Genomic DNA, 27,822 nt, shown 5'->3' with positions numbered 1-27,822 from the left:
GTTTGCAACTGCACATGGGGACAAAGATCGTACTTTTTGGAGAAATGTCCTCTGGTCTGATGAAACAAAAATAGAACTGTTTGGCCATAATGACCATTATTATGTTTGGAGGAAAAAGGGGGAGGCTTGCAACTCGAAGAACCCCATACCAACCGTAAAGCACGGGGGTGGCAGCATCATGTTGTGGGGGTGCTTTGCTGCAGGAGGGACTGGTGCACTTCACAAAATAGATGGCATTATGAGGTAGGAAAATTATGTGGATATATTGAAGAAACATCTCAAGACATCAGTCAGGAAGTTGAAGCTTGGTTGCAAATGGGTCTTCCAAATGGACAATTACCCCAAGCATACTTCCAAAGTTGTGGCAAAATGGCTTAAGGCCAACAAAGTCAAGGTATTGGAGTGGCCATCACAAAGCCCTGACCTCAATCCTATAGAAAATTTGTGGGCAGAACTGAAAAAGCTTGTGCGGGCAAGGAGGCCTAGAAAACTGACTCAGTTACACCAGCTCTGTCAGGAGGAATGGGCCAAAATTCACCCAACTTATTGTGGGAAGCTTGTGGAAGTTTACACGAAATGTTTGACCCAAGTTAAACAATTTAAAGGCAATGTTACCAAATACTAATTGAGTGTATATAAACTTCTGACCCACTGGGAATGTGATGAAAGAAATAAAAGCTGAAATAAATCACTCTCAACTATTATTCTAACATTTCACATTCTTAAAATAAAGTGGTGATCCTAACTGACTTAAGATCATTTTTACTCTGATTAAATGTCAGGAACTGTGAAAACCAAATGCATTTAAACTCAGTTTAAGGTGTATGTTAACTTCCGACTTCAACAGTACATACGAATAGATTGCATTTGGATTACTGAAAGTGTTATTTGGGTTAACTGGACTCGTTCTGACATTTGATTTATTATTTGTGTACTTGTTTGACATTTTTGCTGTACTGATAGGAGCTAGTAGCAATCAATTAATTATAATATTCTTGTGCTGTTGCATCACTAATGTATTGAGCTGGTGAGTATCTCTCATGCTTAATACTAGTGGCCCACAATTTATTCCTGAAGAGCTGAAACCACTTATGTCAGTTAGTAAGGTTAATTGAACCTTTATTTAACTAGGCAAGTCAGATAAGAACAAATTCTTATTTACAATGACGGCCTGCCCTGGCCAAACCCGACGCTGAGCCAATTGTATTGAACCAGGGTCTGGAGTGAAGCCTCTAGCACTGAGATGCAGTGCCTTAGACAGCTGCGCCACTCTGGAGTGTATGTAAGTAACAGAGGAGTTTCAGAGATTTCTATAGTCAGCATTAGGCTTTGGATATATGCACCATATCTATATGGGAAAATAATCTCAAAAACATGAACTGAACAGCGTAAATGTACAGCAAGTCAGAGCTTTTGTTCTGAAGATCTGTGGTAGTGCTCATTTCTCTAGGGTAGTCTCCCCTCTAGTTTGGAACACAAGGAAACACTCCATCTCGCTCTGACTGGGACACAAGGTGGACATCAATTTCAGTCTCTGTCAGGATCCTGCAAAGATATATATATATATATATATAACTCAGCAAAAAAATAAACTTCTCACTGTCAACGGTGTTTATTTTCAGCAAACTGAACATGTGTAAATATTTGTATAAACATAAGATTCAACAACAGACACAAACTGAACAATATGTCACTGAACAAAGGGGGGGTCAAAATCAAAAGTAACAGTCAGTATCTGGTGTGGCCACCAGCTGCATTAAGTATTGCAGTGCATCTCCTCCTCATGGACTGCACCAGATTTGCCAGTTATTGCTGTGAGATGTTACCCCACTCTCCTACCAAGGCACCTGCAAGTTCTGGGGGGGAATGGCCCTAGCACTCACCCTCCGATCCAACAGGTCCAAGACGTGCTCAATGGGATTGAGATCCGGCCTCTGCGCTGGCCATGGTAGAACACAGACCGTCTTGCAGGAAATCAAGCACAGAATGAGCAGTATGGCTGGTAGCATTGTCATGCTGGAGGGTAATGAGCCTGCAGGAAGGGAGGAGGATGTCTTCCCCGTAACACACAACTTTTCTTAAATATATACAGTACCAGTCAAAAGTTTGGACACACCTACTCATTGAAGGGTTTTACTTTATTTCTACTATTTTCTACATTATTGAAAAAATAGTGAATAAATCAAAACTATGAAATAACACAAATGGAATCATGTAGTAAACAAAAATAAGTGTTTAAATAAATCAAAATATATTTTATATTTTACTTTTTTCAAAGTAGCCACCCTTTGCCTGAACGACAGTCCATCATTACTTTAAGACATGAAGGTCAGTCAATAAGGAACATTTCAAGAACTTTGAAAGGTCCTTCAAGCGCAGTCGCAAAAACCATCAAGCGCTATGATGAAACTGTCTCTCATGAGGACCACCACAGGAAAGGAAGACCCAGAGTTACCTCTGCTGCAGAGGAAAAGTTCATTAGTTACCAGCCTCAGAAATTGCAGCCCAAATAAATGCTTCACCGAGTTCACCGACACCAATAAAAAGAGACTTGCCAAGAAACACGAGCAACGGACATTAGACCGGTGGAAATCTGTCCAAATGTGAGATTTTTGGTTTCATCTGCTGTGCCTTTGTGAGATTTAGATTAGGTATATGGATGATCTCCGCATATGTAGTTCCCACCATGAAGCATGGAGGAGGAGGTGTGATGGTGCTTTGTTGGTGACACTGTCAGTGATTTATTTAGAATTCAAGGCACACAACCAGCATGTATAGCACAGAACTCTGCAGCAAAACGCCATCCCATCTGGTTTGCACTTAGTAGAACAATAATTTATTTCTCAACAGTACAATGACCCAACACACCTTCAGGTTGTGTAAGGGTTATATGACCAAGGAGCGTGATGGCGTGCTGCATCAGATGAACTGTCCTCCACAATCATCTGACCTCAACCCAATTGAGATGGTTTGGGATGAGTCGGTCCCCAGAATTAAGGAAAAGCAGCCAACAAGTGCTCAGGATATGTGAGGACTCCTTTAAGACTGTTGTTAAAGCATTCCAGGTGAAGCTGGTTGAGAGAATGCCAAGAGTGTGCAGAGCTGTCATCAAGGCAAAAGGTGACTACTTTGAAGAATCCAAAATATATTTTGATTTGTTTAACAATTACTACATGATTCCATATAGTTTTGATGTCTTCGCTATTATTCTACAATGTAGAAAATAGTAAAAATAAAGAAAAACCCTGGAATGAGTGGGTGTGTCCAAACTTCTGACATGTACTGTATATCTTGAAACTTCTCAGCTCCACTGGTGTTTTTTTGACAATTGTGTAACACTTACAGAAACCAAGAGGTCTCATCTCAGCATTCTGTGTGTACACCTGAGAGATGTAAGCCATCCTCTTACACAGCATATCCACTGGGATCTCATAACCGTACTTGCAGTTGGCTGCCTCGTAACGAGCCCTCTGGACTTGCTGTCAGCTGAACACAAATGAATCGGTCACGATTACAGTCATTATTACATACATTAACTAATGCCTTTCATAAGGTTCATATTTAGTGTGCAGTGGATATTTCAACATTAACACGTTTCTTACCCGTCATTCCAAAATGACACAGCCAATGTTTTCTGTGATTCTGAATAAGTGGACTGTGGATGGCATCAACAAGCTTGTCCTATGGGAGAGATTGAAGAGTACATCTGATGACTGCATATAACATCACATAGGCATATTGATAACTGAGTACTGAAATAGTCATAAAGGGTGTTCTTACTGGAATTCTGTGTGATGACAACTGCAGTCTTGTCCTCTGATAGCTACTATGGTAAGGCCACCTTGGTTGATAGCCTTGAATGCATATTCTGGGAAAATAAACAGAACAGGGGAAAATTATGCATCACTCCAGACTTTTGTTAAGGTGAGAGATCAACAGCTTCAAAGCTGTCACTGCATGTCATGATGAAGGCTATTCACCACATTGACGGGCTCAGACCATGAACGCATCTGTGCCAAGACACTCAACGAATGACAACTCATTACTGGACAGCTAGTTGCTACTAAGTTAGCCTGCTATGGCCATGGTGTAACGGTCTACTTCTGTCACATAACTCGACAGGAATTGCTAGTTGTAAAAGTTAGCTTACTATAGTAACTGTTTCAAACTCAGCATGAAGACTGGCAGATTTTAATTTGATCAGCTTGCAAAGTTAGCTAGGTTAACTATCCAACTTGGTTAATTGCTTAACTGCTGCAGTTAGCAAACATAATCAATAAACTAGCTGTTAGAAATCGGACAATATTAACATACTTTATCCATTCACTGACATTATAAAGCAGCTAGTTAGCGTTAATATTTTTTTTAACTGAGCTAACGTTCGCTATGGCCAGGTTAGATAACATTAACGTTGGCTACCTACTATAGTTGGCTACATCAACGACTGGGCAAGTTGGTATTTTAATTTCTTCAGAACTATCCCATACTAACCGACTTTGTTAGTCTGCTCTCCGGAAAGAAGATGGTAATATATCGGTCAAATCCCGCACTCGACCCTCGGGGCATTGTGTTGGCAGACAAGTAAATTTGTATAAAGTTGTAAACCGAAAACAGAACTGCTGAGGAAAAAAAACATGTAAGATAATGACCCCGGAATTGGTTTAGGAACAGTAGTTGATGTCCGTGTCAATCCAACAAACGTTGTTTTAAGACACCTCTTTGTTTTACTGAATGCATTTTGAAAAAAACATATTCTAGGACTACAAGAAAAGTACAAAGCTTTTTTTCAGTCTTTTTTTATTTTTCACATGCTATAGTTTCATTGACAAACACTGTATTGACAGGTTTGTGAAGATCAACCAGTTCTAAGTGGGTCCTTATTTTGCCTTGGTGAGACACAGCCACTTCTGTGGAACTTCATAAGTGCATCTCTCTGCCCCATTCTCATCATAGGGGATGTGCCAGGAGCCTCCATTTGTCTGGACAATGGTGTCATAACTTAATATCCTCTGGAAAAAATGTACAGAACACAAGAATTGTAATAAACATACACAGGCCATATTTTTTTTTTATCAATGTGCCTTTTAGGTCCTCATGTAGACAACAGATACTATGCATTGATGTGTAATAAATAAGCAAGCTCTATCTCCCTGTTACTCTCACCTGGAATCGTACTCTCTTTCCCGGGGTGTAGCTGCTCAGCACCAGCTGGTGGCCTCTCTGCCACTTGAAGAAGAGGCGTCGGGTGGCACCATCTGGCAGACAGGCCTTGTGGTCCCTCATCAGGTCCCGGCTAACAAAGTTGCAGTGGTTCCCAGAGTGCAGTGTTGCATACAGCAGGAAAGGGTCATCCTCAGAACTGACAAACAACCAGAGGTGTCAACATCCAAACAAACCCAAAGAATACACATTGATTACTTTACCCAATGTATTGCACAAAAACATATATTTTCTTTCAGCCTTTAGTTATTCTCAATGAGATAAACTCTCTTTTGCAAGAGTGACCTGTACTCTTATAATATGGATATGAATGATCTACCAGAAAGCTATGGTTTGCAAGACACATAGGGCTGTACTCACATGTTGTCAGTGAAGAAGCAGTGGGCCTTCTGCTGGACCAAGCTCATGTCATGTCTGTCCCAGCTGCGTGAGGGCCGCTGCATATGCTTCCTCCCCAGGACCAGGATGACCAGGCCCTGGCGCTCAAGCTCCGACACCACCTCCAGGAGCTGCATAGAAACACCAACACGATTAGTCATCATCACATACAGTGCATTTGGAAAGTATTCAGATTCCTTGACTTTATCCACATTTTGTTACGTTACAGCCTTTTTTCTAAAATGAATTAAATAGATTTTTCCCCCTAATCAATCTACACACAATACTCCATAATGAAAAATTGAAAACAGGTTTTTAGACATTTTCGAAAATGCATTAAAACTAAAATATAGAAATACCTTACTTACATAAGTATTCAGACCCTTTGCGATTACACTTGAAAAATAGCTCAGGTGCATCCTGTTTCCATTGATCATCCTTGAGGATGTTTCTACACCTTAATTTGAATCCACCTGTGGTAAATTCAATTGATAGGACATGAAAAGGCACACACCTGTCTATATAAGGTCCCACAGTTGACAGTGTGTCAGAGCAAAAATCAAGCCATGAGGTCAAAGGAAATGTCCGTAGAGCTCCGAGACATGATTGTGTCGAGGTACAGATCTGGGGAAGGGTACCAAAACATTACTGCAGGTCCCCAAGAACACAGTGGCCTCCATAATTCTTAAATGGAAGAAGTTTGGAACCAGCAAGGACGAGCAGGACAACCATCTCTGCAGCACTCCACCAATCAGGCCTTCACGGTAGAGTGGCCAGACGGAAGCCACTCCTCAGTACAAGGCACATGACAACCCGCTTGGAGTTTGGCAAAAGGCACCTAAAGACTCTCAGACCATGAGAAACAAGTTTATCTGGACTGATGAAACCAAGATGGCCTGAAACCTGGCACCATCCCTACAGTGGTGGTGGCAGCATCATAATGTGGGGATGTTTTTCAGTGGCAAGGACTGGGAGACCTGTCAAGATTGAGGTAAAGATGAACAGAGTAAAGAACAGAGAGATCCTTGATGAAAACCTGCTCTAGAGTGCTCAGGACCTCAGACTGGGGCAAGGTTCACCTTCCAAAAAGGACAATGACCCTAAGCACACAGAGAAGACAACACAGGAGTGGCTTCGGGACAAGTCTCTGAAAGTCCTTGAGTGGCCCAGCCAGATCCCTTGAACCCAATCGAACATCTCTGGAGAGACCTGAAAATAGCTGTGCAACAATGCTCCCCATCCAACCTGACAGAGCTTGAGAGGATCTGCAGAGAAGGGGAGAAACTCCCCAACTGTGTGTGCCAAGCTTGTAGCGTCATACCCAAGAAGAATCAAGGCTGTAATCACTGCCAAAGGTGCTTCAACAAAGTACTGAGTAAAGGGTCTGAATACTTAAGTAAATGTGATATTTTATATACATTTGCTCAAATTTCATAACACTTTTTGCTTTGTCATTATGGAATATTGTGTGTAGATTAATGAGGGACAAAAGCAATTTAATCCATTTTAGAATAAGGCTATAACGTAAGAAAATGTGGAAAAAGGTCAAGGTGTCTGAATACTTTCCGAAGGCTCTGTATATGGCGTCATATTGGTGAGCAGTTTGCTGCCTTCAACGTTATGAACAGTGCCCCATGGTGGCAGTGGGGTTATGGTATGGGAAGGCATAAGCTACGGACAACAAACACAATTGCATTTTATTGATGTCAATTTGAATTCAAAGATACCACAACAAGATCCTGAGGCCCATTGTCGTGCCAATCATCCGCCCCATCACCTCATGTTTCAGCATGATAATGCACAGCCACATGTCGCAAGGATCTGTACACAATTCCTGGAAGCTGAAAATGTCTCAGTTCTTCCATTGCCTGCATATGGGATGCTTTTGATCGACGTGTACGACAGCGTGTTCCAGTTCCCGACAATATCCAATATCCAGCAACATCGTACAGCCATTAAAAGGGAAAGGGTGATACCTAGTCAGTTGTACAACTGAATGCCTTCAAAATGAAATGTCTTCCGCATTTAACACAACCCCTCTGAATCAGAGAAGTGCGGGGTCTGCCTTAAATCGACATCCACACCAGATATTGACAGGTTTCTGATCCACGCCCCTGTGGCAGCCGCACCACGAGCCACACAATAAAAACCCCTGCCTAAGAAATATCCCTTTCATTTTATGTACTCAGTTTGCACTATATACTGTATATGGCAATACATATAATATATTATATATATATTATCTACCGAAATTGTTTCAACCCCTATGACTAGCCTGTTCAACCTCTCTTTCGTATTGTCTGAGATTCCCAAAGATTGGAAAGCTGCCGCGGTCAACCCCCTCTTCAAAGGGGTGACACTCTAGACCCAAACTGCTACAGACCTATATCTATCCTTCCCTGTCTTTCTAAGGTCTTCGAAAGCCAAGTTAACAAACAGATTACTGACCATTTCGAATCCCACCATACCTTCTCCGCTATGCAATCTGGTTTCAGAGCTGGTCATGGGTGCACCTCAGCCACGCTCAAGGTTCTAAACGACATCATAACCGCCATCGATAAGAGACATTACTGTGCAGCCATATTCATCGACCTGGCCGAGGCTTTCGACTGTCAATCACAACATTCTTATTGGCAGACTCAACAGCCTTTGTTTCTCAAATGATTGCCTCGCCTGGTTTACCAACTACTTCTCTGATAGAGTTCAGTGTGTCAAATCGGAAGGCCTGTTGTCGGGACCTCTGACAGTCTATGGGTGTGCCACAGGGTTCAATTCTCGGGCCGACACTCTTTTCTGTATACATCAATGATGTTGCTCTTGCTGCTGGTGATTCTCTGATCCACCTCTACGCAGACGACACCATTCTGTATACTTCTGGCCCCTCCTTGAACACTGTGTTAACTAACCTCCAGACGAGCTTCAATGCCATACAACTCTCCTTCTGTGGCCTCCCAACTGCTCTTAAATGCAAGTAAAACTAAATGCATGCTATTCAATCGATCACTGCCCGCACCTGCTCGCCCGTCCAGCATCACTACTCTGGACGGCTCTGACTTAGAATACGTGGACAACTACAAATACCTGGGTGTCTGGTTAGACTGTAAACTCTCCTTCCAGACTCACATTAAGCATCTCCAGTCCAAAATTAAATCTAGTATCGGCTTCCTATATCGCAAAAAAGCATCCTTCACTCATGCTGCCAAACATACCCTCGTAAAACTGACCATCCTACCGATCCTCGACTTCGGTAATGTCATCTATAAAATAGCCTCCAACACTCTACTCAGCAAACTGGATGCAGTCTATCACAGTGCCATCCGTTTTGTCACCAAAGCCCCATACACTACCCACCATTGCGACCTGTACGCTCTCGTTGGTTGGCCCTCGCTTCATACTCGTCGCCAAACCCACTGGCTACAGGTTATCTACAAGTCTCTGCTAGGTAAAGCCCCGCCTTGTCTCAGCTCCCTGGTCACCATAGCAGCACCCACTCGTAGCACGCGCTACAGCAGGTATATCTCACTGGTCACCCCCAAAGCCAATTCTTCCTTTTGTCGTCTTTCCTTCCAGTTCTCTGATGCTCATGACTGGAACGAATTGCAAAAATCTCTGAAGCTGGAGACTCATCTCCCTCACTAGCTGTCAATAGTTGTTTAGTGGTCCAAAAATGTCGGAAACATTAACTTGCTTGACCAAGCTGTAGGTCATGTAACGGTCTGTTACATGCAATATGCTTTGAGGACTAAACCAGACAGAGGTTGCTTTCCGGTTTTGTGACAAAATAAAAGGTATGGTTGAATTTATTCTGCCACTGTGTCTTCTTATTGTCTGCCTTTAGGCATATTAATTAACAGGTTATAGAGCAAACAACGCAATTATCACAACACATATGTTATAATATGCCATTTTTTCTGGCTTCCCCAGTGAATTTACCCACACACCGCTACTGACCCTAATATTGTTTGCACCCTAATAAGTTGTCTCTCGTTGCCTGCTTGGTCATCCCAGACAGCCCTTTCCTTTTTTTAAGGTATCTGTGGCCAATGATGCATATCTGTATTCGCAGTCATGTGAAATACTGATTCCTTAAACTGTACCTCAGTAAAATCTTTGACATTTTTGCATGTTGCATTTATATTTTTGTTCAGTATAATAATAGTTTCACACACATGCAAAAACTCTGACATGTCCGTTTGTATGTCTGTCTAATGTGGTTGAGAATGCAGACGAGTGGGTTGGGGAGATGTGACCTTTAGCTGATAACTAGGACAGAAGTCAGCACCACAAATACACAAATACTGATTTTAGTCATATTACAATGGAAGAGAAATCCCCTCAATAAGGCATCAGAGTCTGTAGGTGTGCTGAAACAAAGCTACATGTGCTGCATTTATAGAAATACAGAACTGCTGTATTTGAAACCTGGGAGCAGGTTATTCATATCTACTCTATGCAGTAAGTGCCAAGAGTCCACAGTCCCCCCTGCTCCTCACTAATGCTCAGCTCACCTGTCAGAGAAACAAGAGGCTAAACAGCTGTGGGGAGGTGGAGGGATTATTCACACTGTGTGTGTGTTTGTGTATGCATGGCAGACTGCTGGCCAGACTGTGGTGACTGAGGGTTCTGCTTACAGAGCACAGATATCATACTCTATGGGTTTCTTTGGCTATGAGCCCATGGTTAAATAAATATACACAGCACTAAAAATATACCCATCTTTCCCACATGAAAAAGTGTTGTCATTTATTAACAGCCTCCCATAGCCCCATGCAGCCGTGACAATGCCATCTCCTCTGTGTCTCAAGTGGGGGAAGCACATGGGTAACTTATGTGGGCTGGCATTACAACTTATTAATTTCATTGGAATTCAAGACGGATATTTGTATTTGGCTCTTTCCGAGGGGTCTATACATGCTGGCGTGGCTGTCCTGTGCACTATATCAACCCCTAGTAGCAACCGGAGAGAGGGAGCAGACATACCGTACATCCTGTCCAGAATGACTTAATTGTACTGAGTTACAAATACAAGATAGGCACCCTTTATATTCCGTTACTAGGAATTCGTAATATTGACAGTGATTCCAGCCTTAGTCATCAGTGGGGGAAAAAGTAATTTTCTCCCACTGATTCAACCCAAGTCTGAGATGTTCGAGAGTATTTGCTTTCATGATGATGACTGATGCTCGACCACTCAAGTAGTAAAAAGTTCAGATTTCGGAAACATCCCCTGCATTGGAATATTGCTTTTGATTGACGCTGACTGTGGTTTGGTTAGTGTGGAAGACTGAGTAAGACTAACAGTGAGTCAGTATGAACCTAAACACACTGAAATGGAAGTGGTAACACCAGCTGTGCATGTGCACTATGTTCTAATATCTACTGTATATAGGTTGCAGTCTAATTGCACTGCAGAAGGCACATCACTAGTAGTACTGGGAAATTGCCAGTGACCTCACGATATTATCAATTTACTTACATGCCGATACGATATGTATTGGGATTCTCACAATGCTATATAAACTCAGCAAAAAAAGAAACGTCCTCTCACTGTCAACTACATTAATTTTCAGCAAACTTAACATGTGTAAATATTTGTATGAACATAAGATTCAACAACTGAGACATAAACTGAACAAGTTCCACAGACATGTGACTGACATAAATTGAATAATGTGTCCCTGAACAAAGGGGGGGGGGGTTAAATTCAAAAGTAACAGTCAGTATCTGGTGTGGCCACCAGCTGCATTAAGTATTGCAGTGCATCTCCTCCTCATGGACTGCACCAGATTTGACAGTTCTTGCTGTGAGATGTTACCCCACTCTTCCACCAAGGCACCGGCAAGTTCCTGGGCATTTCTTGGGGGAATGGCCCTAGCCCTCACCCTCCGATCCAACAGGTCTCAGACGTGCTCAATGGGATTGAGATCCGGGCTCTTTGCTGGCCATGATAGAACACTGACATTCCTGTCTTGCAGGAAACCACACACAGAACGAGCAGTATGGCTGGTGGCATTGTCATGCTGGAGAGTCATGTCAAGAAGAGCCTGCAAGAAGGGTACCACATGAGGGAGGAGGATGTGTTCCCTGTAACACACAGGGTTGAGATTGCCTACAATGACAACAAGCTCAGTCTGATGATGCTGTGAAACACTGCCCCAGAACATGACGGACCCTTCACCTCCAAATTGATCCCGCTCCAGAGTACAGGCCTCGATGTAACGCTCATTCCTTCGACGATAAAAGCAAATCCGACCATCATCCCTGGTGAGACAAAACCGCGACTCATCAGTGAAGATAACTTTTTGCCAGTCCTGTCTGGTCCAGCGATGGTGGGTTTGTGCCCATAGGCGACGTTGTTGCCGGTGATGTCTGGTGAGGATCTGCCTTACAACAGGCCTACAAGCCCTCAATCCAGCCTCTCTCAGCCTATTGAGGACAGTCTGAGCACTGATGGAGGGATTGTGTGTTCCTGGTGTAACTCGGGCAGTTGTTGTTGCCATCCAGTACCTGTCCTGCAGGTGTGATGTTTGGATGTACCGATCCTGTGCAGGTGTTGTTACACGTGGTCTGCCACTGCAAGGACGATCAGCTGTTCGTCCTGTCTCCCTGTAGCGCTGTCTTAGGCATCTCAGAGTATGGACATTAAAATGTATTGCCCTGGCCATATCTGCAGTCCTCATGCCTCCTTGCAGCATGCCTAAGGCACGTTCACGCAGATTAGCAGGGACCCTGGGCGTCTTTCTTTTGGTGTTTTTCAGAGTCAGTAGAAAGGCCTCTTTAGTGTCCTAAGTTTCCATAACTCTGACCTTAATTGCCTACCGTCTGTAAGCTGTAAGTATCTTGACGTCTGTTCCACAGGTACATGTTCATTCATTGTTTATGGTTCACTGAACAAGCACAGGAAACGGTGTTTAAACCCTTCACAATGAAGATCTGTGAAGTTATTTGGATTTTTACGAATTATCTTTGAAGGACAGGGTCCTGAAAAAGGGACGTTTTTTTCTTCTTCTGATATATATATCAGTATATCACAAAAGTGAGTACAGTACACCCCTCACATTTTTGTAAATATTTGAGTATATCTTTTCATGTGACAACACTGAAGAAATGACACTTTGCTACAATGTAAAGTAGTGAGTGTATAGCTTGTATAACAGTGTAAATTTGCTGTCCCCTCAAAATACTCAACACACAGCCATTAATGTCTAATCCGCTGACAACAAAAGTGAGTACACCCCTAAGTGAAAATGTCCAAATTGGGCCCAATTAGCCATTTCCCTCCCCGGTGTCATGTGACTCGTTAGTGTTACAAGGTCTCAGGTTTGAATGGGGAGCAGGTGTGTTAAATTTGGTGTCATCGCTCTCACACTCCCTTATACTGACTGGTTACTAGAAGTTCAACATGGCACCTCATGGCAAAGAACTATCTGAGGATCTGAAAAAAAGAAATGTTGCTCTTCATAAAGATGGCCTGGGCTATAAGAAGATTGCCAAGACCCTGAAACTGAGCTGCAGCACGGTGGCCAAGACCATACAACGGTTTAACTGGACAGGTTCCACTCAGAACAGGCCTCGCCATGGTCGACCAAAGAAGTTGAGTGCACGTGCTCAGCGTCATATCCAGAGGTTGTCTTTCGGAAATAGACGTATGAGTGCTGCCAGCATTGCTGCAGAGGTTGAAGGGGTGGGGGGTCAGCCTGTCAGTGCTCAGACCATACGCCATACACTGCATCAAATTGGTCTGCATGGCTGTCGTCCCAGAAGGAAGCCTCTTCTAAGGATAATGCACAAGAAAGCCCACAAACAGTTTGCTGAAGACAAGCAGACTAAGGACATGGATTACTGGAACCATGTCTTGTGGTCTGATGAGACCAAGATAAACTTATTTGGTTCAGATGGTGTCAAGCGTGTGTGGCGGCAACCAGGTGAGGAGTACAAAGACAAGTGTGTCTTGCCTACAGTCAAGCATGGTGGTGGGAGTGTCATGGTCTGGGGCTGCATGAGTGCTGCCGGCACTGGAGAGCTACAGTTCATTGAGGGAACCATGAATGCCAACATGTACTGTGACATACTGAAGCAGAGCATGATCCCCTCCCTTCGGAGACTGGGCCGCAGGGCAGTATTCCAACATGATAACGACCCCAAATACACCCCCAAGACGACCACTGTCTTGCTAAAGAAGCTGAGGGTAAAGGTGATGGACTGGCCAAGCATGTCTCCAGACCTAAACCCTATTGAGCATCTGTGGGGCATCCTCAAACGGAAGGTGGAGGAGTGCAAGGTTTCTAACATCCACCAGCTCCGTGATGTCGTCATGGAGGAGTGGAAGAGGACTCCAGTGGCAACCTGTGAAGCTCTGATGAGGGTTAAGGCAGTGCTGGAAAATGATGGTGGCCACAAAAAATATTGACACTTTGGGCCCAATTTGGACATTTTCACTTAGGGGTGTGCTCATTTTTGTTGCCAGCGGTTTAGACATGAATGGCTGTATGTTTAGTTATTTTGAGGGGACAGCAAATTTACACTGTTATACAAGCTGTACACTCACTACTTTACATTGTAGCAAAGTGTCATTTCTTCAGTGTTGTCACATGAAAAGATATACTCAAATTTTTACAAAAATGTGAGGGGTGTACTCACTTTTGTGATGTACTGTGTGTATATATATATATAGATAGATAGTGATTTGGGACAGTGATTTTATTGTGATTTGACGTTCAAAACATATTGCTCACCATATGTCTGCTGCAGAGGGACAATAGAGAGCCATGATAAACGGAATTTTGATCAGTCAATAAAATAAAAGTGCTGAAAACGAATTGGCTCCCTATTTAAAAAGAAGATGGAAAATAAGCTACGAAGGAAAAATACTGGAGTTTTGGTGCAGATACAGCCAACTTCCACTAAAATTATATTGCGATATTGTCAGAACAGTACAATATATCGTCAAAAATAATATCCGGAGCAGGCCACGACCGGGAGGCCCATGGGGCGGCACACAATTGGCCCAGCGTCGTCCGGGAGGGTTTGACTAGCAGAGATGTCCTTGTCCCACCGCGCTCTAGCGACTCCTGCGGCGAGCCAGGCGCATGCACGCTGACACGGTCGCCAGGTTTACGGTGTTTCCTCCAACACATTGGTGTGGCTTGCTTAAGCGGGCATTTTGTCAAGAAGCAGTGCGGCTGGGTTGGGTCGTATTTCAGCAATCTGACAAGACTAACTACCAACTGGATACCATGAAATTGGGGAGAAAAAGGGGTAAAAATAAATAAAATATTATCCCAAAATGTAACTATAGTCCCTCCCCATCACTAATCAATAGCACAACACCACATCCTTAAATGTCAGATGAATGGTGCCAACTCAGAACATTTCATACCCTGTGATTGTTGTTCTGGACTCACATTCGCAGAGAACTCACCGTCTGCGACTGGTTCCCTTTGATGCCAATGTTGGCCACATTGAGTCCATCTATGACCACGTCAAAGGCCGGCTTCCGCTTGACAAAGTTCTTGAAGCTCTCCAGCTCCTAGGAGAGGGAGAAACACTTGGTTACCCAAGCTTCAGGTTTACATATGTGGTTAAATGTTTTATGCTTCCATTTCAAATGTTTGTGCATGTCATGTCCATATTTTATTTAATATTTTTTTAAATGAAATGTCTCACAGCTATCAGGTGATCTATGAGGGGGTGGGAAATTCACATACTTATTCACAAAAAAAAGACATGATGCATGCTGGTCTGTACACAACAAGGATGAACTTCAGTAGCAGGGCAAGATAAGTAAATATTGACCATGCCATTTTTGATTTAACTTGACAGCCAGGACTTCCCTCTCGCTCTTGTTTTTCTTTCATTGTTTCCGTTTCAATGGGAACCTGGACTGGCCTCAGATATAAATCTGTCAGTACACAGTACAGCGCAGAATTTCTGGATAGGCCACATGTCAACCCAGGCCACACCTCCACCTGTCTGTCTGTCTGTCTGTCTGTCTGTCTGTCTGTCTGTCTGTCTGTCTGTCTGTCTATCATGTACATTCTACACTGCATGTATGCATAGGTCTCTCATGTTGCTGTCACTGCTGCTTAGTACATAGGAAATAGAGATCCACTGACACATGAACGTTATGAGTTTGGAAATACATTTTTTTTAGATTGCGACATACATGGTCAATCTTGTTGCATTCTCAGGAAACATGGTGTATATATTAGCATCTTTTTGTGATGAATAAAAATATATAATGTATTTTTTATTAATTTCATCACATATAGATGCTAATATATTCACCATGTTTCCTGAGAATGCAACAAGACAGACCAACTACAGCCAGCAAACCAACACATAATGTGGTATAAGTGTCCATTATACAATACTGTAGCCCATGGAACAGGCCAGTACTTTCACTTCTTTGTCTCTGCTAGCAAAGAGCCTGAAAAATCCCCTGACACACCCCCAATACAATCCTAAAGTGCACCAGAACAACAGTAAAGTACTGTATACCTCTGAGAAGAATAATACAACAACTGTAGCAAATTTAGCTAAAGCTTTTGACTTTGTAAGCAACAGCATCACAATGAGACATCTATATGGGACGGAAAGAGGAATAATATTTGGGGAATCCCTGTGGTGCAGAAGGGAGAACGAGTTCTGCAACTAAAGGACATTAAGTATTGAAGAGACATTCAGGCCCTGTTTCAGGCCATAAACATTCTAATACATCATTAGGCCTCTGGGATAAAGACAGGATTTTAACATCTCGTTAACCAATAGCCTGGGGAAGAGCTTGCTTTCCCCTTTACTTCACCTCTACCTTATTAACACAGCTTGTTGTGTTGCTATCTGCTCCCCTGCAGCACTAGCAGTTGTCATGGCGAGTTGGGACTGGAAGAACTGGGAATTCCCAGAGGTTGTAGGGTCACGTGACTTGTGCCTAGATGTCATTTTTGATGGAGTCAGAGACAATGGATCTCCACTCTAGTTCCATTGTGGAGGGAATGGGTTTAGCTGAGCATAGCATGGCAACCACCCAGTTACACTTGATAGGAGGCACCTTTGCATCAATCCAGAGTTTCTCCCTGGTAAGGAGAGAATATTTCACATTTGATGGCTCTTCTTCATTGTTTTTGCATAACTGAGTTTTCCACATAGAAAAAGGAGACAATGCTGAGAAACAATTTTATCAACTGCGTATCTGCAATACTGTCTGGAACCAATAAAATGTCTAAATCACCAAGGAACCTACACTACCATTCAAAAGTTTGGGGTCACTTAGAAATGTCCTTGTTTTTGAAAGAAAGCTATTTTTTGCATATTAAAACAACATCAAATTGATCAGAAATACAGTGTAGACATTGTTGATGTTGTAAATGACTATTGTAGCTGGAAACGGCTGATTTTTTATGGGGCTCCCGGTCACGGGATCCAACCCCAGGCTGTAGTGTCGCCTCAGTACTGTGACTTCACAGACATTTTCAATCTCTCCTTGTCCTAGTCTGTAATCTCAACATGCTTCAAACTGATCACCATTGTCCCAGTTCCCAAGAATTCCAAGGTAACCTGCCTAAAATACTGTAATCATCCTGGCACTCACATCTGTAATTATGAAGTGCTTTGAAACGCTAGTCATGACGCACATCAACACCATCATCCCAGGCACCATGGACCCAGTCCAATTCGCATACCACCCCTATAGATTGACAGATGACGCAAAATGTCAATTCACACTGCCCTCTCCCACCTGGACAAGAGGGGAAAAAACTATGTGAGAATGTTGTTCAGATGACAGCTCAGCGTTTAACACCATAGTCCCCTCCAAACTCATCACCAAGTTGGGGACCTTGGGACTGAACACCTTCCTCGGCAACTGGGTCATGGACTGCCTAACGGGCCGGCCCAAGGTGGTGAGAGTAGGCAACAACACTTCTGCCACGTTGACTCTCAACATGTGGGGCCCTCAGGGGTGTGTGCTTAGTCCACTCCTGTACTCCCTGTTCACCCAAGACTGTGTGGCCACGCACAACTACAACATCATCAAATTTGCTGGCAACACAACGGTGGGCGGCCTGATCACCGACGGCGATGAGACAGCCTACAGGGAGGTCAGAGACATAGCAGTGTGGTGCCAGGACACCAACCTCTCCCTCAATGCTAGTAAGACCAAGGAGCTGATCGAGGTCTACAGGAGAAAAAGGGGAGAGCACGCCCCCATCCACATCGATTGGGCTGTAGTGGAGCAGGTCGTGAGCTTCACGTTCCTTGGCTTCCACATCATTAAGGACATAACATGGCCCACTCACACCTGCACAGTAGGGTGACCACATGTCCCAGATTGTGCAGGACAGTCTTACATTTTCGTCCTTGGTCCCGTGTCCCACAACCAAACAATCATGTCCCACATTTAATCAACAAATTCAAACACTACTAATTTAGAAAAAAAAGGTTGAGGGGGGTCACACAGACATACTACATTGTCCAGCAAAATCATCCTGTTTTCCCGCATTTGGGTATTTTAAATGTGGTCAGCTTCTACCCCATGCCATAAGACTGCTAAATAGTTCATCAAATAGTTACCCGGACTATCTGCCCGGACCCTACTGTCTCTAAGCAAACTCACAAGACTATATATATATATACACACACTATATACACACACTACACTGACACTTTCATACAAAACGCAAACACATACACTACATAAGCACACAAACCGACACATAACAAACACACAAACATACACATACAAGAGTTCAATCTTGGTTTCATCAGACCAGAGAATCTTGTTTTTCATGGTCTGAGAGTCCTTTAGGTGCCCTTTGGCAAACTCCAAGCAGGCTGTCATGTTCCTTTTACTGAGGAGAGGCTTCAGGCTGGCCACTCTATCAAAAAGGCCTGATTGGTGGAGTGCTGCAGAGATGATTGTCCTTCTGGAAGGTTCTTGGGGACCTTCAATGCTGCAGAAATGTTTAAGTACCCTTCCCCAGATCTGTTCCTCAACACAAACCTGTCTCGGAGCGCTAAGGACAATTCCTTCGATCTCATGGCTTGGTTTTTGCTCTGACATGCACTGTTTTAAAAACGTGTTTTCGCTTTGTCATTATGTGGTATTGTGTGTAGATTGATGAGGAAAAACGGTATTTAATCAATTTTAGAACAAGGTTATAACGTAACAAAATGTGGAAAAGGGGAAGGGGTCTGAATACTTCCGAATGCACTGTATCTATCTGAAATACCTCATACAAGCAATAATTTCATGGTAAATTCTATACCCGTTGTATGTAGCAGGTGGCCAATAACATTTGCATTGATATCTTAATAGCATTAGGCTATACAGTGACATTCCACATAACTGTATTCAATCCAACCTCCCAAAACAAAAATTGTAGATAAAAATATATGTGGCTGTTCCACCGGTCTGTCATCTCCCTCTAGTCTAAAGCGCGAGGAACAGGTTGTTATGTTCTATGGCTGGTTCTATATTCTAAAACCCTGCAAGCCAGGGAGTTCCCTGTCAACCTGCTGCAAAGTGTTGCCCTTTATATCCTGGTTAGTTACAGAACAACAAAAATATCTTACTTCTCAGTGCAAGACTATGTTATGCTTATTCTAGGAATTCACCTCTGAAAGTATTAATTGGTACAGACAGAGAAATAGGCTAATATAAAGCAGTGCTGCACCGCGGGCAAACCATAACAAGTGGGATCTAATTTTAATCTGTGAATCATAGACAAAATGATTGAATTAAAAAATGGTACCGTTGCTTTTCAATTTATTTTAAATGCATTTTTCTTGCACTCTTTCATGTGATAGACTTTACAATGAAGTTGAACCTTGTAAAGAAAACACCAATGCTGCATAGGAGCAAAGCTCCAGCCCCAGGACTGAGGGCGTTAGTTTTCAGTGCCTCACACTGGTTTCACATCATAAACTACTCACTCATGTAACCATGGGGGGTTAGAGTCCGCGCAAGCACACACAAACACACATACACACACACATACACACACATACACACACAAACGCACATACACACTTAGGGACTTTCCAGGGTCACTCATGTGAGAGCCTGTTGAGGGTTGAAATGTGAAACTCTTTTGTGCAGCTTATATGACTGCAGCAGGCCAAAAAAATGTCCAAGCTATGCCCAGATATAAACAAAACTAATGTTACCTAAAGCAACAAAGAGGGATTACAGCTCAGAACAGGAACTTAATGTATTACAGTTCATCCTGACATGCAATCGAGTAATCAAAAGAAAATTCAATTTCCCAAATAAACTGCCATGAAATAGCCTATCACTTTATTATACAATATACACTGAGTGTACAAAACATTAGGAACACCTGCCCTTTCCATGACGTACTGACCAGGTGAATCCAGAGGAAAGCTATATGATCCCTTATTGATGTCACTTGTTAAATCCACTTCAATCAGTGTAGATGAAGGGGGCAGACAGATTAAAGAAGGATTTTTAAGCCTCGAGACATGGATTGTGTGTGTTCCATTCAGACGGTGAATGGACAAGACAAAAGATTTAAGTGTCTTTGAACGGGGTAGTAGGTGCCAGGTGCTGCTGGGTTTTTCACACTCAACAGTTTCCTGTCTGCATCAAGAATGGTCCACTATCCAAAGGGACATCCAGCCAACTTGACACAACTGTGGGACGTATTAGAGTCAACATGGGCCATCATCCCTGTGGAACACTTGACACCTTGTAGAGTCCATGCCCCGACAAAGTAAATATGTTCTGAGGGCAAAAGGGGGTGCAACTCAATATTAGGAAGGTGTTCCTAATGCTTTGTACATCTTTGCAAAAATTATATTTCCCATGAAACAGTATCTATAAAGGATAGTTCCCATTGTGCTAACACTAGTTAGCATTGGCTTGTGAAACTACCTCTAACTTCCTTCCTACTCGACAGAGACACAAAACATTAATCCACGAGTTTATTTGACTCAGGGAAAGTAGATACAGAACCACATTGCCAAAATCCCAAAGTATCCTTTTAAGCCAAAAAAAGTACCCAATTTAACACAGTAGTTCTCAGTGGTAGAAAAAGTACCCAATTGTCATACTTGAGCAAAAGTAAAGATATCTCAATAGAAAATGACTCAAGTAGAAGTGAGTCACCCAGTAAAATACTACTTGAGGAAAAGTCTAAAAGTACTGCACAACAACAACAACACTTTCTGTGGCAAACAGAAGCAGAAGGATCTCTGCACCCCAGTGCAACAGAGGTGGTTTGGTGATCCATGCATGTGATGAGCAGAAACATGTTAACCTTATCATGACTACCCTTGCCAGAGACTTAAAACGTACACGTCTAACACAAGCTAACACATGTCAAACTAACACGTCTTCAGGTCTCAGGGCAAGGTTCTCATCAAAATAAGCATGGATCACCAAACCACGCTCTTTTGATGAGTAACCTTGCTGGATCTAGTGTAGCAGATAGGGATCTGTGAAACTCACTCCTCAGTCTGCGCAATTAAAGAAGGCCTCTCCATATGAGCTGAATCAGGGGGAAGCAGTACTCTCTAAGCAGTCAATGTGATGTCCTTTACAATGGTGCCACTGGACTTGGATCTACAGATGCACTGGTTCAACAACTGGGGTCGCTGTGGAGTGAGTTTAGGGGGTGAATGTAGCAGATCGGGATCTGTGAAACACACTCATAAGCCTGAAATGTCACCCCTTGTGCAATTGAAGAAGGCCTTTTTAAATATCTTGGTGGGTAGGAACACTTCAGGGGGGCGGTCAAGTATGTTTGCAAAGGCAGACGTCCTGTGTTCGAGTCTCAGTATGAGCTGAATCAGGGGGATGCAGTACTCGTTAGGCAAGCAATGTGTCATCCTTTACATTAAACTCCTGAACGGATGCCTATAGGGTTTAGCTAAGTGGGCTAACACATAGAGCAGGGTAATATGGGTATAAATCCATATTGTGATAAACTGCCTGAATTGATGCAATAACGGTAAATAGAACAATATGTTCATAACAATGTGCAACTGTTTTGTTTGTTATTATCCTTTAAACTACTACTACTTGTTTGATGGTTGTGGCCATCAATTGTCCCATTAAGAATCAACCATATCAGCAAACTTATATAATTTCAAACTTTACATTTCTATGGTATAGGCTACTTACAGTAATGAACGATATCAGCTAAATGCATGCAATAAGTGAAAGATATGGACGGTGTCCCAGCTCTACTAACAAAGTCTTGTGACATGCAAGAGCCCTGGTTCAAACCCAGTCAGTCACAAGAACAAGATTAAATAGGGAGTGGAACAGCTATCCTTAGAAGGGCTATGACAGGGCTATTCAACTATATTCTAATGTGGGCCAAATTGTTGACACCCCTAACACAGCCTGTGATCATCATAGCAGGAAACAGAAGGCACGTCCACGTTTCAGAAAGTCTTAACTTTCAGGAATGGGTCATAATAGCTTAGAGCCAAAACGGTTCAAATGCTAGAGCCAAATTCATAGAAAGAAAATGCATTGAACATACCACGTTGGCTTTAGAAACCACCAGAAACTTCTGTTGACCACAGTGAGCGTTTGATTCTATCTGTTCTCCTCTACCTTTCCTGGCTGGCAAAGTGCCAGGATGTTGTCTCTGTTTTTGAATCTGAAAACTGAATCTGAATGCATTTGAGAAGTCGAATATACAAAACTTTGATCAACTTGAAATTATAGTTTGTAAACTTGATCCACAATGAATGCAATATCTACCATATTGAAAATAACCATATAAATATTGCATTTGAATATTAAATTAAATTGAATTATAATAACTGAATGCAATACTCACTCAATTGTGTTTCAAATCATGAAATACAAGTTCAATTTATGAATACAATGATTCAATTTGTGCATTACAAATACAAAAAAATGCTATATCCTAATAAAAATTTAAAATGATGGAATTCAAATAGAATTTATGTTGGCACTGAAGTCGCTCCATAGATTTGGTTCAAAACATTCTCGAAGACCTAAACCTCAACTGGAGTTGTGTAGAAAGGGTGTGACCATTGGGTATGACCATTGAGCAAGTTGAGGAAGCTCCTCGGTATAACATTGGATGGTCAATTACAATGGTCAAGTCATACTGAAAAAGTTGTGAAGATGTAGAGGGGTATGTCTGTTATTTTTTATTTTTTTATTTTTTTTACATACAAATCAACTGTACTAGTTGTTCAGGCTCTGGTCTTGTCCCATCTAGATCATTGTCTGGTAATATGGTCAAGTGCAGAAAGACCTAGCAAAGCAGCAGCTGGCTCAAAATAGAGCAGCATGTCTTGCCCTTAACTGCACATACAGAACTAACATCAACAACATGCATGCTGGCCTTTCCTGGTTGAGGCTTGTTGAGAGATAAACTGCTTCTCTTCTAGTTTTTATGAGAAGTATTACCATAATGAAAATTCCTGATTGTCTGCATAATTAAATAACATTCAGCTCAAACACCCATACCCAATAAGACATGCCACCAGAGGTCTCTTCACAGTCCACAAGTCCAAAACAAATTCACAGCAACGCACAGTATTATACAGAGCCAAGATCGCATGAAACTCCCTTCCATCTCCAATTACTCAAGCAAACACTTTTTATTTTAACAACATCTCATGGAACGGCAGGGACTGTGAGGGGACACACACTCACACACAAACAAATACATGCACACACACATTTTGTTGTTGTTGTATTGTTTGTATATAGCTGTATTTTACATTTATGTGACTGTCCTTTGTTACTTGTTATGTTTCCTGTTTTTTGTGGACCCCAGGAAGAATAGCTGCTGCCTCTGCAAATGCTAATGGGGATTCAAATAAACAAATACTTGTATGTTTCCTACCATGCATCTGAAGAGTTATTGATGAAACATAAATTACCACATATAGGACAATGACAAATGGAGGTAAGCTAGTTACAGTACACTTATTTTGACCTGAGAAGAGCCTACAAGCAGCTATCATCAAATACCCTTACAATGAGGTGAAACGGGTCTTCGCCAGTAAAGGGTCAAATGTATTTTGTCACTTACATATTGACCAGCCTTTACCAATGTTTGAAATGTGTGGCTGTGTTGACTGACTCTAAGAGCGGGTTCAGTGCAGATGCAGAGAGAGAGACAGGGAGATACATGTTCTGCAACTGGAAATCCCCATCATCTCATCTAATTGTGGGACAGGCCTGATCCCTTGGAGGACGACTTGCTATTTTAATCAGTAGACCCCCAAGCTCATACCACTGGCCCTCATGCAGCAAAATATCTTGTTTAATTCAGGAGATAAACCCCTGAACAACAGCAAACCCTAAGAGTAAAGCAAGATCAGCCCTGAACAACACTGAATCATGAAACACTGCATTTAATGGCTGAAAAGTTTGAACAATACTTAAAAAATGTAGCCCCAAAACATCCAGTACCAAAGGAATAGTTAAATCCAAAATAAAACTTATAGGTTTTTCACATTTCTTGTGCAATTCTCAATGTGTGCATGTGGAGAAACCTGCAGTGCTTGTCGTTGAATTCACATGTGCAGATTTGGTTTGATACGACACTAGCACTGTCTAGTGGCCATTGTACGCAACTATTTTCTGCTGTCGAACTACACAACTTCACAAATATAAATACAACATGTAAAGTGTCGGTCCCATGTTTCATGAGCTGAAATAAAAGATCCCAGAAATGTTCCATAAGCACAAAAAGCTTATTTATCTCAAATTTTGTTCACAAATTTGTTAACATCCCTGTTATTGAGCATTTCTCATTTGCCAAGATAATCCACCCACCTGACAAGTGTGCAGTGGTGGAAAAAGTACCAAATTGTCATACTTGAGTAAAAGTAAAGATACCTTAATAGAAAATGACTCAAGTAAAAGTGAAAAAGTCACCCAGTAAAATACTACTCGAGTAAAAGTCTAAAAGTATCTGGTTTTAAATATACTTAAATAACAGAAGTAAATGATATTGCAAAAATATACTAAAAATATACTAAAGTAAACATACAAGTGTAAATCCTTTCAAATTCCTTAAATTAAGGAAACCAGACTGCACAATTTTCTAGTTTTTAAAATGTATGGATAGACAGGGGCACACTCCAACAGTCGGACATAATTTACAAACAAAGCATTTGTGTTTAATGAGTCCTCCAGATCAAAGGCAGTATGGATGACCAGGGATGTTCTCTTGATAAGTGTGTGAATTTCACAATTTTTCTGTGCTGCTAAGCATTCAAAATGTAACAAGTACTTTTGGGTGTCAGGGAAAATGTATGGCGTAAAAAGTACATCATTTTGTTTAGGAATGTAGTGAAGTAAAATTCGTCAAAAATATGAATAGTGAAGTCAAATACAGATATCCCAGAAAACTACTTAAGTAGTACTTTAAAGTATTTTTCCTTAAGTACTTTACACCACTGCAAGTGTGGCATATCAAGAAGCTCATTAAATGGCACAATCATTACACAGGTGTATTTTGTGCTGGGGACAATAAAAGGCCACTCTAAAATGTGCAGTTTTGTCACGCAACACAATGCCACATATGTCTCAAGTTTTGAGGGAGCGTGAAATTGGCATGCTGATTGCAGGAATGTCCACCTGAGCTGTTGCCAGATAACTGATTGTTAATTTCTCTACCATAAGCCGCCTCCAACATCATTTTAGAGAATTTGGCAGTATGTCCAACTGGCTTCACAACCGCAGACCGTGTGTACGGTATCGTGTGGGCAAGCGGTTTGCTGATGTCAAAGTTGTGTCAGCAGAGTGTCCATGGTGATGGTGGGGTTATGGTATGGGCAGATATGAACTATGGACAACGAACACAATTGCATTTTATCGATGGCAATTTGAATTCAGAGATACCGTGACGAGATCCTGAGGCCCATTTTCATGCCATTCATTCCTAGCCATCACCTCATGTTTCAGCATGATAATGCACGACTCAATAGTTTCGCACAGCCATTGAGGAGGAGTGGGACAACATTCCACAGGCCACAATCAACAGCCTGATCAACTCTATGTGAAGGAGATATGTTGCACTGCATGAGGCAAATGGAGGTCACACCAGATACTGACTGGTTATCTGATCCACACCGTCACCTTTTTTTAAGGTAGCTGTGACCAACAGATGCATATCTGTATTCCCAGTCAAATCCATAGATTCGGGCCAAATTTATTTCAATTGACTGATTTCCTTATATGAACTGTAACTCAGTAAAATCTTTGAAATTGCTGCATGTTGCGTATATATTACAACCAACTGTACTCAAAAGGATTGGCTGACCAATTACATAAAGCTGACCTGTAGTGTAGACAATTTGCATAATGTGTGTGGACCCTATCAATACAGAGATTGAGGACAAGAGGGAGACAAACTAAGAAAAAGAGGTTCCCAAACCTCTGGAGTGGTCTTATTGAAGACGTCTCTGCCTTGGATCACGTCCCCCATCACCCTGTCTTTGAGCTGGGCGTACTCCTCCCGACTCAGCTGGATGGACTCCAGCTCTGCCTGGCAGCTCCGACACACTCCCCTGGTTAAAAAGGCAAAGGTAACAGGGTCAGAGGTTAATAAAGAATTTCCATTTTCCAGCCATCTAGGTTTTGAATAGAAGTAGAAGAAGTATAGAAGAAGTAGTGTACGAAGTGCTGATTCAAACTCTGAGTTCATTAGGTCTAATGGTTTAATGAAGAAAATTAAAATAATGTTTATGTTGTTACCTGGGTTCTACGGTGGACCAGCTTCCAATCCATTTCTGTTCTGGAAGACTGGCAGGAGAAGATATCATAATCAAACCAAAATAGGCACAGCCCATGCTTGTCCCAATAACATTGTGTGATTGTAGGCCTATTCAGTAACCTATATTCAGGACTTACCTCTCAAACCAAGCTTTGATATCTTTAGCCAGAGTCTCCTCTGGATAGATTTGGTTGTCCCTCATATGGAGCAGGATGGATTGCAGCCCGTCCTCGTGGCCCTGATGAGAGAGACCACACTGGAACAGGGCCTGCCATGTCTCCTGGTTGGGAATGAGGCCCTTCTCCATCAGCTCAGCATACAGGGCCCAGGCAGTGTCACCATCACCATGCAGCACCGCCCCAGCGATGGTATCACCGTAGTTACGCGGTGATGGCGTGATGGCCCTCTTGATGTTCTCCAGGATGGTCAGCGCCTCCTTCCAGCGTTCTGTCCTGCTGAAGCCCTTTATGAACAGGCTGGAGGCTCCAGTGTCTAATGTCCTGAACCGGCTCCTCATGATATCATACATGTCAAACACCTCAGAGTGATGGCCGCTGCCGACACACAGGGTGAGGTACCGCAGTAGCAGCTCGTAAGACAGTGTCCCGGTATCCATGGCAACATAGGCCAGCAGGGACTTGGCCACGTTGATGTCTGTCCCATCGGCCAGCATTGATGACATCATCCGGACGTCAAAGCGATCAGGATTCTGTGAAGTCAATTTTAGGCTCTTCCATTCTGAGGCAGTGAGAGGGTGGTCTGGGGGTTTCACTCTCTTGTTCTTTCTGGGGAAGTCTGGTTCCTCCTCAGCCCTCTTCTTTTGGTATTCAGCAGTTCTCTTGGCTGTCCCAGAAGCAAATACTGACTTGGGAAAAGGGAGCCTCTCTCTGATATTGAATTCTCTCTGTCTGTCCTCTTTCCTGTTGTTACCTGCATGTCTACTCCCTCCTTTAGTGCATAAAATCCTGGAACTAACTGATAGCTTGTTAATCACATTATTCAGGGGAGTAAAGCCAGCAGTGCTTGGATTAAAGAGTGGGCTAATGTATTTCAGACATATTCTTGTTTTTAATATCAGGAGGGAGCTCATAGTTACTAACAATATACTACTACTGTACACTGTCAGATGTGATGTCTCATGTCTGTGTTAAACAAAAAAAACAGTCAAGTGAAGTCAGGGATACTTTAAGAAATTAGGTTCAAACTAATTAGCTAGCTAGAGACTTTAATGGACATTGCCTAGAAACAAACAACCAGCATGCCAGTTTTATTATTTTGATAAAGAGTCAGGAGACCCAATATCTACATACACTTGTTTTGGATTATAATTTGGCTAAGTAAATGTGGCTAAATAACACTTTACGAAGTATTCACCTGCAGAAGAAGGCATGTCTGTGATCAGAAAGTCGCATATGATGACGCCACAATCGTGTGACATTGGAGTTCAGAGGTCACGTCGAAGCCGACCAATCCCAAGCGAGCT

At 42.4% G+C, this 27,822-nt stretch overlaps 1 protein-coding gene and 1 long non-coding RNA gene across 5 annotated transcripts; both read right to left on the bottom strand.

The window, feature by feature from the left end:
• Positions 1–214: 214 nt before the first annotated feature.
• LOC135508035 (uncharacterized) lies at positions 215–4,652 on the bottom strand. 2 transcript variants are annotated; one of them, XR_010450743.1, is made up of 5 exons: positions 4,492–4,652; positions 3,781–3,868; positions 3,603–3,681; positions 1,884–3,486; positions 215–1,545 (listed from the first exon to the last, which is right to left on the bottom strand). It is a non-coding gene; the product is annotated as an uncharacterized LOC135508035 (long non-coding RNA). The 2 variants fall into 2 exon arrangements; XR_010450742.1 differs by lacking the exon at positions 215–1,545 and having other exon boundaries at positions 1,600–3,486.
• A 143-nt stretch (positions 4,653–4,795) lies between these two features.
• LOC135508024 (mitochondrial ribonuclease P catalytic subunit-like) lies at positions 4,796–27,750 on the bottom strand. 3 transcript variants are annotated; one of them, XM_064927910.1, is made up of 8 exons: positions 27,714–27,744; positions 26,477–27,481; positions 26,321–26,368; positions 26,001–26,133; positions 15,020–15,127; positions 5,581–5,729; positions 5,164–5,359; positions 4,796–5,009 (listed from the first exon to the last, which is right to left on the bottom strand). In XM_064927910.1, exons 2-8 carry the CDS (start codon positions 27,427–27,429, stop codon positions 4,878–4,880), a joined length of 1,719 nt encoding a protein of 572 aa, XP_064783982.1. In that variant the 5' UTR covers positions 27,430–27,481; positions 27,714–27,744; the 3' UTR covers positions 4,796–4,877. The 3 variants fall into 3 exon arrangements, with proteins under 3 accessions (XP_064783982.1, XP_064783981.1, XP_064783983.1); XM_064927909.1 differs by having other exon boundaries at positions 26,477–27,750; XM_064927911.1 differs by lacking the exon at positions 15,020–15,127 and having other exon boundaries at positions 26,477–27,750.
• Between the last annotated feature and the right edge of the window lie 72 nt (positions 27,751–27,822).

This window comes from Oncorhynchus masou, chromosome 21 (genome assembly GCF_036934945.1).
Source record: "Oncorhynchus masou masou isolate Uvic2021 chromosome 21, UVic_Omas_1.1, whole genome shotgun sequence".
NCBI lineage: Eukaryota > Metazoa > Chordata > Actinopteri > Salmoniformes > Salmonidae > Oncorhynchus > Oncorhynchus masou.
The sequence above is the reverse complement of the archived record's forward strand: the minus strand, read 5'-3'. Positions and strand labels throughout refer to the sequence as shown.